This window comes from Equus quagga, chromosome 9, assembly GCF_021613505.1.
Source record: "Equus quagga isolate Etosha38 chromosome 9, UCLA_HA_Equagga_1.0, whole genome shotgun sequence".
Classification (NCBI taxonomy): Eukaryota; Metazoa; Chordata; class Mammalia; order Perissodactyla; family Equidae; genus Equus; species Equus quagga.
Window position 1 is genome coordinate 80,270,743 of NC_060275.1, and position 19,964 is coordinate 80,290,706.

At 36.0% G+C, this 19,964-nt stretch overlaps 1 protein-coding gene across 5 annotated transcripts in view; it reads left to right on the forward strand.

Annotated features, from left to right (window-relative positions):
• Window positions 1-19,172, forward strand: part of SLC38A9 (solute carrier family 38 member 9) — a 110,999-nt gene extending 91,827 nt beyond the window's left edge. For 3 of the 5 annotated variants that reach the window (XM_046671488.1, XM_046671489.1, XM_046671490.1), the window contains 4 exons: window positions 4,002-4,115; window positions 5,830-5,978; window positions 10,405-10,494; window positions 11,702-19,172. In XM_046671488.1, the coding sequence (XP_046527444.1) occupies window positions 4,002-4,115; window positions 5,830-5,978; window positions 10,405-10,494; window positions 11,702-11,867 (519 nt within the window). In that variant the 3' untranslated portion in view covers window positions 11,868-19,172. Of the gene's footprint in view, window positions 1-4,001; window positions 4,116-5,829; window positions 6,038-10,404; window positions 10,495-11,701 lie in introns of all 5 variants that reach the window. The other 2 variants (XR_006890102.1, XM_046671487.1) reach the window with 2 other exon arrangements.
• Window positions 19,173-19,964: the final 792 nt, after the last annotated feature.

The window sequence follows — 19,964 nt, forward strand, 5'->3', positions numbered from 1 at the left end:
ACCTTCTAGGTGCATCCATGTTTTTGCAAATGGCAAGATTCTGTTCTTTTTTATGGCTGAGTAGTGTTCCATTGTGTGTGTGTGTGTGTGTGTACACCCCATCTTTATCCATTCATCTAGTGATAGACACTTAGGCTGCTTCCGTATCTTGGCTGTTGTAAACAGTGCTGCAATGAACATAAGGGTGCATATATCTTTTTGAATTAGTGTTTTCATTTCAGGGACTCTGAATTCTTAGTGTTGATGTTGGGTTACTCACTCAGAGCTCAGTAGGCAAAGACTTGAAACTAGACAAGAAGACAAAAGAATAGAAAAGGCCTTGTTCTCTGCTATGTAAACCGCAGTTGGACTTGGATCTAAAGACATTTGTGAAGGAGGAGAACAGTGAGGTTCCTAAACAGATACAGTGATCAGATTTCCTAGGTCTTCCAAGTTCAACTTAACTTCATGGGGTTTTTTTTCACTGAACATAATTTTTATTATGTATAAGTAAACAGATATTTCTATTCCTTAGTAAGGCATACCTTACCAAAAACAAAAGAAAAAGTTGAAAAGTTGAAGATCATCCAACTTATTCCTTATTATCAAAATACAGAGTCTCTATACCCACCCTGGATATTGGACTAACCTCTTGGTATTTCCTCATCATGTTTGAATCAGAACCTATACAGTGCTATTTAAATTTTGTTTTGCCTGTTTATTTAGTTTTGTACCCTGCTTAGTTCTTTAAAAATGATTTGAGATGCCTTATATCTTAATTTGTTATTGACTTTTTGCTTCTTAATATAAATCTGTGTGGTTTCCTTAACTATACGTCAGCAGAAGTTTTTCTGTACATGTTTGGGGTAGGTCTGTGTGGTCGGTTTCTGTCATTTTTGTTAGTAAATGCTCCACTGGATAGTATTGTCACTGTGAACAGTACATGGAGCAAATTCTAAACCATATTTGAGAAACAGAATGTGCTTCCAGACCCACTTGTGCCCCATTGTAAACCCAGTCCTCATTCTGAATTGGCATTCTTCCTGTCATTAGTCCTTTAATCAGCCCTGCCAGCCATTGCTTATTCATGAGGCAGAGTAGGTAGCCTAATTAATGTATAAGATTCTTGACACATTACCAGTTCATATTATCTCTTGTGCCTCTTTGTAAGTATATTTTTTACTTTGAGCCTCATTTTTAAAAGCTAGCATTTTTCCACCCTTTTCTATTTAATGGACTTTTAAGAGGCTATATCTCGAGGCCTAGTACAGTGATGGCTTGTTTTCAAGCCAGAGAATAGCAAAACCCACATGTGTGGATGCTATTCATAGGTGGCATGTTTCCCAGGATCATGCTAAACCTCAGCTGCTTTTATATTAAAACATCATTTCTGCTCATTAGAGTATTTTCAGATGAAAATAGATATGCAACTCTTGACCTAGTTCTATTGAATGTACATTTGGACTACTATGAAATAGAACTTTTCTGATTTTAGTATTTCTCTTGCATCCATGTGTATACTCTGTCGTATCCTTTGTTACTTGTAACTTGTTAGCCCTCTTTCACTGCTTTCTTTATTGTTATTAACTGTGACACAAATGCATTACAGACTGGTCATTTCTCCATTTCTCCAATTGTGGCTAACTAAGGGCATGCCGTTTGTAGCCAGAAAGTCTTCGGTTTGAATATTGACTTCACCAGCTACTCACTTTCTAACCATAAACAAGTTTTGTAATCTTGCTGCACTAGTTTACTCATCTATAAAATGAAGAAAGTGATTGTACCTACATTAAATGAGATAATACTTGTAATGTGCTTAGCACAGAGCCAGCACCTAGAAGTACTTAAGAATTGTGCCCATCATGGTTATTATTTTTTATCTACACTTACTGAGTTCCTACTATGCGCCATGTGTTGCCCTGGGTATTGGGGATAAAGATGAAAAGACTCAGTTCCTGTCCTCAGGGATCTCATAGTCTTAGTGATATGGACCAACTCACATACAGAAAAATTAAAATACTAACATGATACAAGAACTATTAACCTTGGCTGCTTTTTAGGTGTTGAGGGACATTTTCTTTCCACTTACAATCCACAAAAAAAAAAAAAAAAGATTGGCAACAGTTGTTAGCTCAGGTGCCAATCTTTAAGAAAAAAAACAGCACAATCCTTCAGATCATAAACATAGATTACTTTTGTAATAAAGATTACTAACAGTTACAGTACAGTGTAATTGATGCAGTATTTCAGATATGTATACAATGCTGTAAGAACAGGGAAGCAGAAGGGGAAATTATCTTATTGGGAAGCACTTGCATCTTAGCCTTTTCATCTTCACCAGGTTTTCCCCAAAGTTTGCTAAGGTACCACATATTTCTGGAAGCTTGACCAAAATAATGTGGTCATCAGGTGGTATATAGGGTAAAGACTGTCCGTGTAATGGTAGCTGTTCCTCTTTATATATAGCTCTCTCTGACACAGCTGTTTTGGCATCCCGAGGTTTTGCATTTTACAAGACTACCTCTGTTCTTGAGCGGCATTGAGTAGGTTGAGGGTAGAATGACTTTCAAACATCATAGTGGGAGACTACTACCCTTTGGTATTAAAATAAGAATTGCCTGGTTCGTTTCTGTTCATCCTACACAAAACCATGAGTCAACCCTAGGGATGCCTGAAGTCTCTCTGAGATGGGCCCTAGAGTGTCATGAACTAAAGAGGAGAGACTTTGAAACCCCTTGGAGGTTTGGTCAGCCTCTCCTTCCTCAACCCTAAGTAATTAGAAGTTCTTTGAGAAGGCTGGAACCAATCTGCGTTATCCAGATTCCTGTAGCTCCTATAAGCCTATCCACTATCCACTTTAGAGTATGGAATCCCTGGTTTATTTTCAAGCTATTGTCAACTTAGATCTGACCTTAGGATTTCTCTTAGTTCGTTGCTTGCTTTTTAAGTGAATTTATCAACGTTCAAGTTTATAGTTCTCTGCTGTTGCTCTAGTCCATTTAAGGAGGAAAGTTGTCAAAAAATCAGAAATGTTCCCTAATACCAAATGTCCAGTTTTCTTTTTGCATTAGCAAACTAAAATAAAATTGTATATACTTTTTTTCTTATCTGTTTTCTTAGCTTTCAAAGTAATTTGTGTTTAAATGAAAAATGAATAGGCTTATTGCCATAATTCAGTTGTGCTGAATTGTTTGGCCATAACTTTAGTGGTGATGGAGAGCAGATTTTTGAGCTGTGGGATCTGTTCTGTTTGGATCTGACAGCTGGCTGCATCACATATCTTGGAGCTTTTTACTTTGCATGGGGATAGGAGGTTGGCAGGGTGGGAACAGCAGTGGAAGAAAGCAATCCACTTTATTTAATGTTCTGCATTTGTTTGCTGATTCCAGTAATAACATTGTGCAGCTGTTTGAACAGCTGCCTTTGGATTTCCTTTTGTTTACTGTTTAGCTTTAATAAACTTGTCTTTAATACCTGCTTACTATCTGCTCTTTAACTAGCTCTCCTTCTTTATTAAATATATTTTAATATGTACCAATCTCTTTTGGTCTAGGCATGCTTTGATGATTTAAAAAGTTAATTTACTCAAAGAAAATTTTTTAAAATTCTGTAGGTCCTACCGAAGGTGGCTTACTCTTGCTTTTTTGTTGTCCCTTAACTTTATTATTTTAGTTAAATATTTTTTAATTTGGTAAATAAATTACCTTTAAAATTGTCAGAATTTCAATCATGTTAAACCACCATTTATGTTAACTTACTAAGTCTCCCAACAGGTAGCTTAGTGTACATACTCCAGAATATTTTTTTTTTTAATTGTCAGACTAATTGTAAAATCTGTGAATTGTGTTTTAACTACTTTTTGTGAACAGATTGGTTACCTAAAAATACATACACAAAAACACACACACAGCAAAAAGTTGTCTTGTATTTACGTATTTGTCTCTTCTTATTTAGCCTTTTGAGGCAGACTGACTTACTGCAAATTTATTCAATATTGTGGAAATTTTATTCTCTGTTTACAGGTGAGGGACTTGTCCATTGCTTATATGCTGGTGACATTAACTTATCTGTATATTGGAGTCCTGGTTTTTGCTTCGTTTCCTTCACCACCATTATCCAAAGATTGTATAGAGCAGGTAAGGCACTGCCTATCCTCTTCGTGTGACTGTTTACACCCTCCTGTCTGCGGAGTGGGCAGCGTGATACAGTAGCAAGTTGTAATACCAGACAGTCCTGGGTTTGGATACCATCTCTACTATTTACTCTACTTGGGGAAATATAGGCACCTTTCCCATCCTTCCTGAACTTCAATTTCCTCTTCCATTAAGTGGTATGAAGCATACGCCATAGATTTTTAGATGGACCCTTGAGAAAACATACTGCATGCTGGCACCTTGTGGTGCTCAAGTAAATGATTCCTATTATATGCATAGTATTTCCCTTTGTGTGGAAAACTGTTACTAGTGATAGTCATGAAAATAAAACCTCCACTAAGAATACATTCAACTTCCTTATTTTCTGAAGCCCCGATCTAGAAATGTCCTGCATAAAAAAATGTCCTGGCGTCTTAGTTCGTCAGTCCCTAATGATAGCTCTGGCACCCATTTTGGTACTGCGTGGCAGGCAGTAAAACAAGGGAAGACTACTATTTGGCTGTTAAAAAGAGAGAGGGAGAGACAGAAAGAATGAAAGAAATTCTTTTACTAAAAGGGTGCCATAAGTAATATTTTATTTGATTTGACCTATGATAAACTTAGGAATAGTATAGTCTCTTAGTTTAATGTGCCTGAAGAATATCTCACAAAAAATAGCGTTTCACTGGTGACTTTCCCTCTAGTCAGAAGAAATTCCTCTTATAGAGTGGTGGAATCTGCCCTGTGATTTATTATGGATGAATTATAAATATTCTTTCAGCATAATAGTGTTAATAATGTTCTCATCTTTATAAGAGAAAAACATTTGATTTACTGCTGTTATGATGGCTCGAAATTTTCTTCTCTTGATTTCCTTGATTCCAGAAGTTCTTTGGCAGCCAAATGTTTGCTGAAAATTCCCCTGATGTGAACAATCGCATATAAAGCCCACTCCCCTGGGAATGGGAATATCTGTGGTATTTGTATTTGAAAAGAAAAAAAAAACAATTCTGAGTGATTAATTTTTTTAAGGTGCCAAACTAAAGTGGAGAAAAGAATCATGAAAAGAAATAGGAATGAATCCTTTTCTATTTAGTGATAGGCTGTAAATAATATCTGTAAATAATAAGTGGTAGACTGTAAATAAGACTGTAAATAGTCATGATACTAGGTGATAGGCATACTCTCACGTTATTCTGTAGTCTTTACTTTGAAAGTGCTGCAAATGCTTCAGAGAAAGAAAAGGAAGAGAACTAGTGAGGATGAAAAAGCATTGAATTAAATTAGCCACTTAGTGGTCGCCCGGCTAGCTCAGTCAGTAGAGCATGAGACTCTGAAATTAGCCATTTAAATATATAAAGTACATTTATGTTTGAAACTTGTAGAGCAGTGATTCTCAAACTATCTTGGTAAAGGACAAGGTTTTCTTTGTTCTTGTTTTAATGTCAAATAAATTACAGATTGACACTTTTGTAAAATAAAATAAAAATGTGGCAATGTCAAATTTTTATAAATGTTTCTAAACACTTACTTTGAATTTCTGTACTTAGCTCATTGAAGAATAATAGTTAATAAGCAGTTCATGGACGGGCACCAGTCCGCAAACCACAATTTGACTGGCACTTATGTTTAAACTAAACAAAAGGCATTCCCTTTTATAAATTTGTATATATTGAATTTGATTTTTAACGTGACTTCATTATCTTTCTTGGATTAGAATTTTTTAGACAACTTCCCCAGCAGTGACATCCTGTCCTTCATTGCAAGGATATTCCTGCTGTTCCAGATGATGACTGTGTACCCACTGCTAGGCTACTTGGCTCGTGTCCAGCTATTGGGCCATATCTTCGGTGACATTTATCCTAGGTAAGGGCTCTTCTCTTGACCAGCAAGATGTGCCAAGCAACAAATGACTGTGCAAACAGGTCAGTTTAAAATGTGACTGATCCTTTTGCTATAAAAATTTGCCTAATGAAAATGGTTGCTAAGGATAGATCATTAGTGTTCTTTTCCCTGAAGAGCTTTAAAAATAGAAGCCACTCCCTAGTCTAGAATGATTTAAAGTTAATTCCATCCAGTGTAGTTATATTAGGTCTGATACCAGTTATATTTATCTTATGATTTTGTTCCTAGTAATCTACTCATTGCCAAGAAGTTAATAGTATATAGTACCTGTGTTACTAATGTATTGCTAATGAGATGCAACTTTTATTTTAATTATTGATTATTGATATTTACTTGTATATTTATTAACATTTATGCATTTTTACGTAAATAATAGTTGTTTAGAATTGAAAGTGAGATATATAACAAGTTTAAATTCTTATTTGCTTCTGTAACTACTACTGTAATTTTTAGTCTCTTATTGATGATGGAGGAGTTATGAGTCCTTTTGAAAATTTGTTCAAAGCTTGTCACCCTCCTCCAAGAGAAATTTCCATATTATGCTTCAGGGTTTCCCTGAAACTTCATTGGAGACCCCTGGTTAACTCCTATTATGTTAAATTTTATTACAGATTCCTTCTAGTAAAAAGTGCCTAGTCCTAAACTGTTTTATTGGGAATAAATGATCTCAAATGAAGAAAACTTTTGGATAAAATTTGAAAAAAATTACATTTACAGTAACCAACTAAATAAATTGTCTTAATCAGTTCTTGTCTAAAGTGAATTGATTCTGTCCCCTCATTAAATAAATAGTTATAAATATGTTGGTTTAAAAATATAAAACTTTTTTTTTTTTGAGGAAGATTTGCCCTGAGCTAACATCTGCTGCCAATCCTCCTCCTTTTTGCTGAGGAAGACTGGCCCTGAGCTAAAATCTGTGCCTGTCTTCCTCTACTTTATACGTAGGACGCCTGCCACAGCATAGCTTGACAAGTGGTGTGTAGGTCTGCACCCGGGATGGGAACTAGTGAACCCCCAGCTGCCAAAGTGGAGCATGCAAACTTAACCGCTGTGCCACCTGGCCTGCCCCAACCTTTTTTTTTTTTTGAGGAAGACTAGCCCTGAGCTGACACCTGCCTCCAATCCTCCTCTTTTTGCTGAGGAGGAGTGGCCCTAAGCTAACATCTGTGCCCATTTTCGTCTATTTTTTAATATGTGGATACCTGCCACAGCATGGCTTGATAAGCAGTCTGTAGGTCCACACCTGGGATCCAAACCGGCGAACCCTGGGCCACTGAAGCAGAGCATGTGAACTTGACCACTGCACCACAAAAACATAAAACTTTTAAAAGCAAGTCAAGAGTTACCAGGTCTCTAGCATTGACAGTAGCAGCAGCTACAGTTCTAACATTGCTCATCTAGAAGATTAGATTTCAGTAAATGTAAGATTTCTGTTATGTTTATACCCTGTGCTGTATTAACGTTCACCAAAATAAAATAAACATTGTGAAGTAACGGAAGAAAAAAATTCTAGGTGAATGCATTATTCCTGTTTTCTGCCATTATTTTGCATAATGTTGGCTGTTAGGATGTTTTTTCTTCTTGGAAAAAGTCTGGAATTTCCTTTTTGTGTTAACATTACGTTTCTTCCCCTACCACCAAGAACACACTGTCATTTATCCTACAGATAAAAGTACTCTACAGGCTGCATACTTTGGAGCATACTTTTTGGTCTCAAGACCCCTTTACACTCTTAAAGTTTTTGAGGACCCCCAGGGACTTTAGTTTGTGTGGGTTGTTTCTATCAATATTTAACATATGAAAACTTAAAACAGAATTTTTGAAATATTTATTAATTTATTTTAAAAAGCAATAAAACCATCACTTAACATAAATAACATTAATGAAAAATAGCTATTTCCAAAAAAATTGTTTTACATTTTCAAAACTCTTTAATGTTTGATTTATTAATAGATAATTGGATTCTCCTATCTTCTTCTGCATTCAACCTGTTGTAATGTTGCTTTCATTTAAATATCTGAAAATAATCCACCCTCACATAGACACATTGGAAACAGAAGTACTTTTAATAACCTTTTCAGATAATTTTGGGTATTCTTCTTTGATACTATGCCAAACCTTGACAGGTAGTAGTTTCTTAAAAGTTAGATGAATCTAGGGGCCAGCCCCGTGGCCGATTGGTTAGGTTTGTGTGCTCTGCTTTCGCGGCCCGATGTTTGTCAGTTCGATCCAGGGCATGGACCTGTGCACGACTCATCAAGTCATGCGATGGTGGCATCCCACATAGAAGAGCTAGAATGACTTACAACTAGGATATATGACTATGTAGTGGGGCTTTGGGGAGGAAAAAAAAAACGAGGAAGATCAGCAACAGAGGTTAGCTCTGGGCCAGTCTTACTTAAAAAAAAAAGGTGAATCTGAAACTCAGTTACATTAAAACCCCTTGGTCTATCTTACACTTTGGATCTTTTACCCACACGTAGTTTTGTACACCATGTTTAGTCATTTGGAAAATATTGGTTCACTAAGGTCTGCAGATCTTCCAAATATGGACATACTTTCATTGTATAATATCAAAACCCATATTGATTAATATCACCACCAATTTCATTATAAAAGTCTTTAAATATTGGAAAACTGTCAAGCTCTCAAAAATTCTAATTTTTGCTTGAAAGTTCAAATTTTATCATTGGCAACACATACTACCAATTGTTTTCCTTGAAGTGACAAGCTCATACCATTCATTTTCAAGAAAATGTCTGTCAAATACCCAAGTCTAAAGTACTATAGTTTGTCTCCCTTTCAAGTGACAATAGTGTTCCTTGGGGAAAACGCTGGGTTGCCCTCCATCTCAGTGGCACAAGTACTTGTCCTCAAGACAACCATTGTGCTTCAGTATGCACCTGACATGCTTTTTTATGTGCTTCCTATTTGATCACACAGAACATTAAAAAGATGTGTGTTCAAAGCATGTGGGATTTAATAAAACTAATCACTTTTACTCCTTTATTAAAGACAATTTTTAATAAAGCTTTTTTTTTTCCCGAGAGTGTTGGCAGTAAAGAATACAGCAAAGCACACAGATAGGTGCACCTGCCTCTATCTATGCTATAGGGCCAGCAGTCTTATCCACCTTTGTTTTTGCAAAGCAAGGAATGTCTTGTATGATTATGAAAATAATTTTTACCTCAGGGACTTCCTGAAAGGGTATTGGGAACTTCCCTGGGGTTTGTGGTTATACTTTGAGAACCTCTACTCTGGAAAATAGACAAAGTTGTTTCCTTTTACAATACAGAAATAACAGAGGCCCAGCCAATGTCCCAAAGCTTTTAAGCAATTTTAAGGTTGGAGTTTCTGGATAAATAGTAAGATCTGGAAGCCTGAATATCTCTCTAATTCATCAGGATATATGACTAACCACTTATTTGTGTAAAAACTTTTCCTTATTTTTAATTTTGTCCTGGGATTGTACCTGGGATTAATTAACCTCTGATAACTTGGGCTCAAAAGGTTGCTTTGAGGTGTAAATTTGGCTTTTGAGAATCATTTTTTTGAGAAATGGAATTATTTCTTGAGCATCAAATTCCATCTACATTATTTTTATTTGTGTCCAAAATTGATCTCAAACCTTGAATTGTTAACATCTAGTTCAAGTGTTTAGTAGATATTCTATTCATGGTAAATACTGAATGACTTTAAGTGGCTGAATCTGAAAGATAAAAACCTGCCCATTGTGCCTTTCCTTTAATATAATTTATTTCTCTAATTATAAAAGTAAAATAAACACTGTACAAAAAACATAAAATATAGAAAATTTGTTAAAATTAGAAAAGAGGGAAAATTACCCCAAATCACAAATTGTAACACAATCACTACTGCCTTTTCAGTGTATTTCCTTGTGATATTTTTTTAAATGTTTTCAGATTTTCTTGTGTAGTAAAAACCTAGCTAGCATTTTCCCAAGGTGCCTGGATGGATTTTTACCATCTAAGTAACAACAATAAGTTAATTTTCATATATTCCACCAAGTAAATTGTTACCTTGCTGTGTATCTAGGATACTTCTGCTTTTTTACACGTCTTTAGGTTAATAGCTTTTTTCATGGTTTTGATTATTTTCTTAAGATATTCCAAATGGAATTATGGATCAGAGTGTGAACTCTGATATACCCTGCTAGTTTTCTCCTGTGAAATTTAACCTATTTACATAATTGAACAAAAGGGCCAGTGTCACTGTCCCATCAGCAGCATTTTTCCTGTGATTTTACTGTCAAGTTTAAGACATTCTCATTTTAAAGATGTTAATGAATTTTAGTCTCATATTAATGGTTATAATTTGCCTGTTTTTATATTTCTTCTTTCCTCCAAACTCTCTCCTCGACTTCTAGCATTCTGCACGTGCTGGTTCTTAATCTCATTATTGTGGGAGCTGGAGTGATCATGGCCTGTTTCTACCCAAACATAGGAGGAATCATAAGGTACTACTTTAAGAGAACTGTGCCCCTTCAGATGTGGTCTTTATTCTTATGCTTTCCCTGTTGTTGTTATTGTTGTTTTAATTTAATTGTATGAAATTCCTGTAAGTATTTAACACTGGTAACATTCAGATGTAATTCCCTGGTTCAGTAAAGGTGCTCATTATCTTCCATTTCTGTTAAGTCTTGACTCCAGAAGCCCCTTTATTCCTTAGTTTTAGGCACCTTTCCCTTTCTCTTTTTCTCCTCATTTTCCACTGTATTCCTTTCTCTTTATCCAAAATAAAAAGTTATTTGTAATATATAGTATATAACTTCTTGAGGTATCTGAGAGGTGTCTTATATGTCAAGGCTGTGTCGTAACTTTCTTAATCTGTTTCTCCTTATGAACATATTCAGTGCCAGTTGTAGTCAGAAAGTAAGAGTTTAGATCCCAGACGGGTCTCTCCTTAATATCCTTTCTCTAAAAACGTTGTGATAGCTTGAGTAGATTGGGAATAAAGTTGTGACCTCATATTCTCATGAGAGACTGGGGTTTAGAATTGTGCTGTCTCTTTCTTAACCTATAGACAGCAGAGCTGAGTCACTTTTTGGAAGACCCTTACCTAAGAAAGTAACAAGAAACAAAAGGGAGATTATTAGCCTGGTGCTTATTGAATATAATGGATTTACAAGTTCCTGTTGAGCTCTTCTTTAAGAAAGCTGAGTATAGAGAAAGGGAGAAGAAAGGACAGGTTCTTCTGTCAGTCTCATGTTTAGATATTTTTATTATCTTTGATAATTATGCTGAATGCCACAGAGACACTCATCTGTTCTCATTCTTAAGCAGATGCTAGCAGTCCTTCAAAAACTCAGAATGTGTAATTAGTTTACAAAAGATCAAATATAGGAAGCCTTTCTCCAGATGTTTCTGAGGAAGTTGCCGTAATCACTGAGACACAGAGGGACTATGGAGATTTGAGAGATGAATAAAAAACTCTTTGTCAAGCAGATGCTATAAAGATGAACAGGAAATAATATTTTATATTAACTTAGCAAGTAAAATAAGTTTTAAACTCAAATGCTTTATGTCAACAACAAATGAATCAAGAATAATTTTGTTGCAATACCAAACTGATGAGGGTTTAAACTGTACTAAATGTACCTTAATTGTAAATCAGGAAAAGCAAAATGCAAGATGAATATTAACCCAAAAGGTTTTATTTTGCAGATATTCAGGAGCAGCATGTGGCCTGGCCTTTGTATTCATATATCCATCTCTCATCTATATCATTTCCCTCTACCAAGAAGAGCGTCTGACGTGGCCTAAATTAATCTTTCACGTTTTCATCATCATTTTGGGCCTGGCTAACCTGATTGTTCAGTTTTTTATGTGAAATACTCAACTGTCTTCTCAAGATCTTTCATGGTATTTTGAACTTTGACAACAGTTCCATTTAAATTCACTTGTAAGTGCTGTTCTTGCTGTAACTCTAAATGTTTTCCTAAGATAATTTGAAAACAAGGGAATAGTGGTTCATTAATAAGTAAATTTGATTAGAGTGACGAGAGAGGCAATAATAATGTTAGTCTCTTTACCTTTTTCATTTTCACTTGCCTCTTCATTCTCGTCTTTCCTGAGTAGAAATATATGCTCTTAGGAAAAATCACGCTGGGTTTTGCTTTTAGAGATATAAGGTGGGTGGGCTTATTTTAGCTACAATAAAGATTCTCAGGGTGTCAGAGCAATGTATTGCCAGATCCTATTTCTGTTTTATGTTTCAGAATATTCAGTTTCATTTTGTTACTTGCTAGACCATTTTTTGCAGTTTGCCCAAACCTGTACTGTTTGGGATAGTAAACCAAATACCTCATTTTTAAAAAGAAGTCTCCAGTGTTTATAGAGTGAATTCTTACCTGAGTCCTTAATCTCTATTTTTAAAAAAGAAAAGAAAAGAAAAAAATGTGAGTACAGGCCCCATGGTCATGAAACTTAGGCAAAATAAATGAACTAGGACAGCTTGTTGCTGTCAGACTCCTTTTGTTTCTAATCTAGTACCAGTGACTTAGGTCAAAATTATAGGTTCCGCAGACATATTTTTGCATAGGAATAAGTATGATTATCCCCGTAGGTCCAGAGGGGTTCTTTTGCTATTTGGGTCCCTGAGCATTGCATAGGATGTCATGACAGGACCAATGGGGAAGAGTGTAGGAAGCATAACAGAGAGGCATACATGAGGCCCTACAGGGGATAAAGGGAATGGAGAAGTGGCCTCCCTTCCAGTGTATTCTCTGGGAGTGAAAGTGGTTTCTTCACCACAGGAAAGAATTAATTTTGTTTGAGGTATGACTTCCAGAAGGAGACCGCCCCCCTTACTTCTGTAAATAGAAGGATAGAGGTTAAATCCCCATAAGAAAAACTCCTTGGATCTGAGAAAAGGATTAGGGAATCTGAATTCTTGGAGTTAACACTGTCCTCTTTCTTTAAAGCTGAAAACTAAACTGGAATCCAAATCCATGTCTTCCATGTAATACAGCCTCTGTGTTCAGCTGGAAAAGTTAGATTTCTCCAATTTTAAGCTAACATTAAACATTACACATCCCACATCCCAGGATAGGGTGTGGATTTGTGTTCTTTCTTTCCTCTGAGAAAGACAGGTGAAATGATTTTTTTGAACCTAGTAAAGAGTGCCAGATTCGAGACCAGCTGTAATTTCTTTCAGCAAAGCTTTCTGTCCAGTCCATAGACTCATTGCTATATTGATGAACTATATTTCCTAAAGCTCTTTTCTAAAAAGTCTCATGAAAATTCTCAAGCATACACAAAAGTAGAGAAAATAATATGATAAACCCCCCATATACCTATGCCCTAAATTTAGTAATTTTAAGACTTTGCTGCATTTGCATCACCTGTCCCCTTTTTATCCTTTTCCACTGAAATATTTTAAAGCCAATCTTGGATGTCATGTCCTTTCATCTCTAAAAACTTTAATATGCACTGATAGCCTTTTGAACTTAGTTATATTTATTGATGGAGACAGTCTTGAAAGTTTTTGTTAGCAGAAACTACTGGTATAAGTTAGGTTAATTGGAAAATTCTGCGTTAGGTGTGTGGATCCCTGTGTTAACCTCTCTTAGCACGGGAGTATAATGCATGAAGAAAGTGTTTCTCTGTGCTTGGGACCCCTGCATCTTATGACTTCAGAGTTCTATTCAGTCAGAGACATAGGAATCAAAAGTTAGACAGCTCCTTGAGAGATCTAGGCTTAATCCCTGTGTATCCCTGGTTGCCTCCATTGTCTTTCAAAACTTCAGAGAGAGTTTTCATTGCCTCTTTTCAATAATGTACTTGAATGGTTTAACACATGGAAAAGTGATTTGATGTATTTTTCTGCATTTAATGATCAAGGTAAATATGACAACAAACGCATTATTTACTAAACTGTAAAGTAACGTGGATGTTTGCTGTTTGTTTTCTTTAAAAGACTTGATAATTTAGAACTTCCAAAATCCTACGTTAAACTTATGCTGAGTGACCTTGTGTTCTTAAGTTTCTTTTCACAAAACTGACTCCTTTGGACTCTTATTTGGCTCGGCCAGAAAACTGTGTGTGTGAGTGTGTATGTCCTGCCTCAGACTTTAGAATGATGAGAGATGAACTCATTCAGATCCCATTACAATTAATTTTAGACTTTCTCGACCGTCATCTCTTTGAATTTTCTTTAAGTTTATTTCACTTTTTGCTGTAATGTGGTTAACCTTAGTTTCTTTGAATTTAGCTCATTTAACACACAACTGAAGACATTATAAAATTTAAAATAGCTTATTTAGAGAAGACTTCCTTAGAAAGGCTCTGGATGAATATATGGTCTGCTAATACTAAACCATAAAGGACAAAAAAATGCCCTTTGACATTTGACACCTGTGGACGATCATCCAAAATGAGTTTTGTCATCACACCCAAAAAATATATTGGAGTAAGGAATAAATTTACACACAGAAAGGGAATAAAGGGAAATATTCACTTTATTTACATGAAGTATATTTTGCAAATACAGTCATGTGTCACTTGATGACAGAGATACCCTCTGAGAAATGTCTTGTTAGGTAATTTCATCAGTGTGAACATCATAGAGTGTACTTACACAAACCTAGATGCTACAGCCTACTACACACCTAGGCTACATGGTACTAATCTTATGAGACCACCGTTGTAGATGCAGTCTGTCGTGGACCAAAATGTCATTAAGCAGTGCATAACTATACAATACAGCTACTAGATGTAGATGTGGAAGAGTTTTCTGTTTCTACTTGGAGTTCATTATGAGAATTTTTGATCTGTATTTTGACTTATTCATCTCCATAAATAATTGACTAAACTACAGTTTTCAGTGCTTTGGAAGAGACAAAGATGTATAAGACATCATTAGTATCCTAAAGGAACTTTTAGTCTAGTAAAGGATCTGTGCACATAGTTAACTATAATGCAAGGGACTATTAGAGAGAAACAGATCCCTTCCAGTTGGGTGCTCAGGGAGGGCAGGTATAGGAAGCTGAGTGGAAAAGCAACAAGGACCCGTTTTCAGGCTTCTCCTAATAACTGTCCAAAAGTTTAGATATTTGATACATTCATCATCAAATGGGATCATATAAAGTGTAATTGCTTTTACTTTGGCAAATTTTCTGTAAGATAAGTTTTGTGAGAAATGTTTAACTGCTTCTGTATAACGTTTATTGTTTTTAACACTGCACTCTTCACTTCTGTGAATCTAGGACAGCAAAGCACGATTGATCAATAAGGGAAATAATTAGTAACACATTGAGCAGTACAAAAAGAAAGATTTTACAAAACTTTCTCTCCGTAAACTTGGCTTATTTAAATATCAGTATTCAAAATGTCAAATGTTTGAGCTCATTGATAAGAGCACAAAATATTGATGCTGCATGTTTTCTTTACAAGCACTAACCTATTGCTTTTTAGAATCTAGTGGTGGTGATTTGTTTTCTCATCCCAATTTGAATGTCTGAAACAAAACACAAATCTAGTTGACACCTAAACAATAGAACGTTACATTAGTTTTTGATCCAGAGTGAAATGCGCAGAAGGCGGCCTGGCTGACCCCAGTTTCACAGTCGACTGCCGACTTCACTTCAGATTATGTAAACACATATTGCAAAACAGTTCTGACGGGAACCTCATAACCTAAACAGTATTCTCTGAAATGTAATTTGTTGTCTTTTTATATAAAAGAATTAAATCAAAATTATTTTGAAGAAAAACAACTCTGGGATTTTGTTTTGGGATTTTGTTTAATTGAATTTTGCCAGGAAATGCTATTGCCTAGTACCACTGACCCCAGGGCAAAAAGAAGCTGGAGTCCCTCTTTTGCAGGGTCAAACTTCTCAAGTGACTTTGCGTGTGTCACATCAAGTCACTCAAGTGACTGATGCCTCTGTTACATCAGGCCGCAAGGAGCCCTCCCTAGTGTTCTGACCCTAGAGAAAGGTGTGTGCTACTTTATGTTAACTGAAACCTAAAATGAGCATCCATTTCAGACAGTAAACTGTTGTGACCTCACCCTCCAAGAACATTTCAGAATGAGTGTGACTTCAGATAAGTGCAGCCCAGTTTCTGGCAAAGAGCTTGGTGTCATAATCTTCCAGAGCCATTTAAGGCAATAAAGAGCTCTAATTTTCTGCCTTCCCTAAGTAAAATTCCTTTTTTTCCCTAATGTCTTTATTCTATATTTCGCAACTCTTCTACAAAGGTTTTTAAAAAGGCTATGTCTTTTTAAAAGATTAAAAACAACTCTGTTCTTCTTGTTCATCTCAGGCCAAAAGTACAGGACTGAGGTAGGATTAGAAAGTGCACACTCTCTCCAGATTTTTCCTCCCTCAACACTCTCTTGATCCCACGTTATCCAGTTATGTTTGGTCATAGCAGGCACTTAATATACTCTTGTTTTTGTAATCAATTAATGATTAATCAATAATCAATTAATTAATGAGGCAGGATTCTTCTTTAATGGAAAACAGTAAGTTAATTGTTATTTTCTAAGATTTTGTTCCATACTTCCCCCCCGCAAAAAAAAATCAAAACAAAATTGGGCCGGTCAGGTTCAGGATTAGTCCTTCAGTCACTATTTAGGTCCTTACCATATGACAGACCCTGTGCCACAGAGCACACAGTGGTGAACAAGCTGGATGAGGCCCTGACAGCTTAGCATCCTTTGCCCCGCCTCCTGAGCACCAGCAGCTGGTCATTTTCCCTACGTGCTACTGAGGTGCCTGGCTTTGACCCTTTCCTGCTATCCTGTCTCTGCTGAATGCTGTGAGGAAGCCACATCATACACATTTAGAAGAGATAAGCATAGGATAGTGGTGCGATAAAGGCAACTTTGTGAAGTGAACCATGTTTATCAAGATAAAACTTTTTAAAATCCTAAGATAACTATAATCACATAAAATTCTGTGGACGTGGACAAAAACTGGAAGGGGCCAAAAGGAGAGTGAACCTGGGTGACCTGTTGAGGTGATGGGATTCTAGGTGAATCTTTTATGTTGTTACTTTATTATTTGCACGACGTATTTTCTAAAAGTATGTCTAGTATAAATCATGAAAAAGGAGGCTTATAGAAATATATCTACATTCAACCCATGGAGTAAAGGAGCAGCCTACAAAGAACCCTTGGAACAGGTGAGAGAGTTTGTTGATTACAGGGGCAGATCCAGGTTTTGGGGGTCTGAAGCTTATATAGTTTGGAGTTCTCTCTTAGAGAAAAACATACAAAATTAGGAAGGTGCCCATACAAGTGAGGAGCCCTGACTTTAGCTTCTTTAGCTTTCAGGTAATCATCCACAAACCGCTCTGCAGGGCAGAGATTTCGAAGGCTGAAAGAGGTGTCATGAAGAAAAGTTTCAGGCACTCTGTGCCAAACTTTGAGTTTCTCTGCTACCTTTAAAAACTGCAACTTTTACCAGATCTGAGCTTTTATTTCTGGAAGAACCAAATTAGATTTAGCAGAATAGCATAGCGTACAAATTCAGTAATGGTTCGTTTGGGGTCAAAATAGGACTTTTTTTTTTTTTAGATTAGAGTTTTTACTTGGGGATGGGTCTTGCAGGATTGTTGGGGGTTTTTTTTCCTTTTAATCTTTACAGAGATAAAAAAGAGTTCAAGGAATACTGTTTAATTGTCAAATAGCTAGTTGATGAATCTTAGGGACAAGGAACTTTTTAGAGACTCGATGCAGAAAACCAGCTACCAAGAGTAACATTAGAGTAAGACAATATTTATTTATTTATACTCCATCTCATTCCAGAAAGGATTGATTTCTCTTACACTAAAGTCAAGTCAACTTTGAAGGATTAATTTGAAAAATTTTTAGAGAATAAATTAGAAGTTTATGACACTCCTTAAGGAAACGAATCTAAAACGATTCAAATAAATAATTACTCCTCAGTGCCATATAATTGCCCTTTATTGTACATAGATACAGCCTAATCCAATGCAGTAAACTTTTACTGACTGTCCTAGATTTGGAAATTCAAATATAGAATCATTCTTCCCCGTGCTGCCAGAATTCTCTTTAATATGACACTGATTGTGTCCCTCCTCTGTAAAATCCTTCGGTGTCCCAACAGAAAAATCGGTAAGGGCCTTTGTAACAAACAACTTTCTGGAAACACTGCAAATAAACATGAAGAGGAAAAAAGTTTGGGGTCAAACTATGATCTATGCTAATGGATGACCCCAAAATTTTATGTAAGGGAAAGACGAAAAAGCCTACATATTGTATGGTTCCATTTACATGAAATGTCTAGAAAGGGCAAATTTATAGGAAGGGAAAGCAAAACTGGTTGCCTAGGATTGGGGGTGGGAGCAGGAATTAACTGTAAATGGGTATGCGCAATCTTTCTAGAGTGATAGAAGTGTTCTAAAAGTGGATGGTGGTAATGGTTGCACAACTATGTTATTACTAAAATGATTGAATTGTACACTGACATTAGTTGAATTTTATGGTATGTAAATTATCCCTCAAAGCTGTTAAAAAAAAGTTCAACCTCACTAGCAGAAAAGGGAAAGTAATTTGAAATGCTTTCTACTTGTCAAATACTAAAATAATAATAATACTCTGACACAGATGTGAAAAAAGGACACTCATACACAAATGGTAGGTGTAAAATTGGGTGCAGACTTTCTGAAGGTAATTTGGCCATAGGCATCAGAGTGAGCCTTTGACTCACTTTCAGAGGTATATCCTAATGAAATGATTGGATGGGTGTGGACATACACACACGGAGATGTTCTTCTCTTTACTATTTGTAGTGGAACATTAGAAACAACTAAATATCCAACACTAGGAGATAAATTATGAATATCCATCTAATAGAATACTGTGTAGCTATTTAAAATGATGATGCAGATGTATATATGTTTTGTCAAAAAGATGTTTATAAATGTAAGTGAAGAAAGATTACAATTAAATATGTATAGGATTAAAAATATTTGTTTATACATATATAAAGGGCTGGAAGTTTATGTAACAAAAATGAACATTAGGTATCTCTGGGTGCTAGGACTATTGGGTGTTTCTTTTTTATTGTCTTTTATTTGTCTGTATTTTCTAAAGTTTTAAAGTGAAATGTGTCATGTTTTGTGAAAAAAAGCAATAAAATTTTTTCTTAAAAAAGAAAATATATTTCACTGACTTCTCATCACTTAAAACTAACTATAAGGATCCCTTTTGATATTAATAAAAATCCTTTGGACCTTCATACACTAGGACTTTTAGTGTTTATTGATTGATGAAAATAATGACAAAAGCTGTAACTTCTGTACCACTTATACATGGCTTTGAATACATTATTACAGTGTCTGCAGACATTTAAACAAGTACACACACATGCACCTTTCAGGCTTATTCAGTCTACACTACAAAACTCTTTCAAACAACTCTGGTCTGCAGGTTCAGAGGGACCAACCTAGAGAATAAAGTCGAAATACGTTAACTTGGTATCCAAGGCCCTTTTTGTTATAATCTTCATACCTTTCCAACTTCACCCTCACAACAGTTCATACAAAACTACTTGTTATTCTCTGACTGGCCATGCTCTTTTATTCCATCTGCTTTTGTACGTGCTCTGATCTGGGCCCTGCATGTCATTTTTCCTTTGTACACTTGACAAGTTTTTATCTTTCTGGACATTGCTTGAAAATCACCCGTCTTAACTGCCTCCCAGGGTAGTGTAGGTGCCCCCTTTTCTGTGCTTTCCAGCATGTTTATTGCAGCATTTATCACATTGTAGTGTAATTACTGGCTTGTGTACATTTCCCTAGCTGGATGAGGAACTTCGCCTTTCTATCCAGGGGTTTTGGCACATTGTCTGCAACAGAAGAGCTGCTGGCAATAAATCTCAGTTGGATGGGTGCATGAGAAAGACCCAGTCCTTGCCCATAAGGCACTCGTAGTCTAGTCAGGGAGACAGATGTC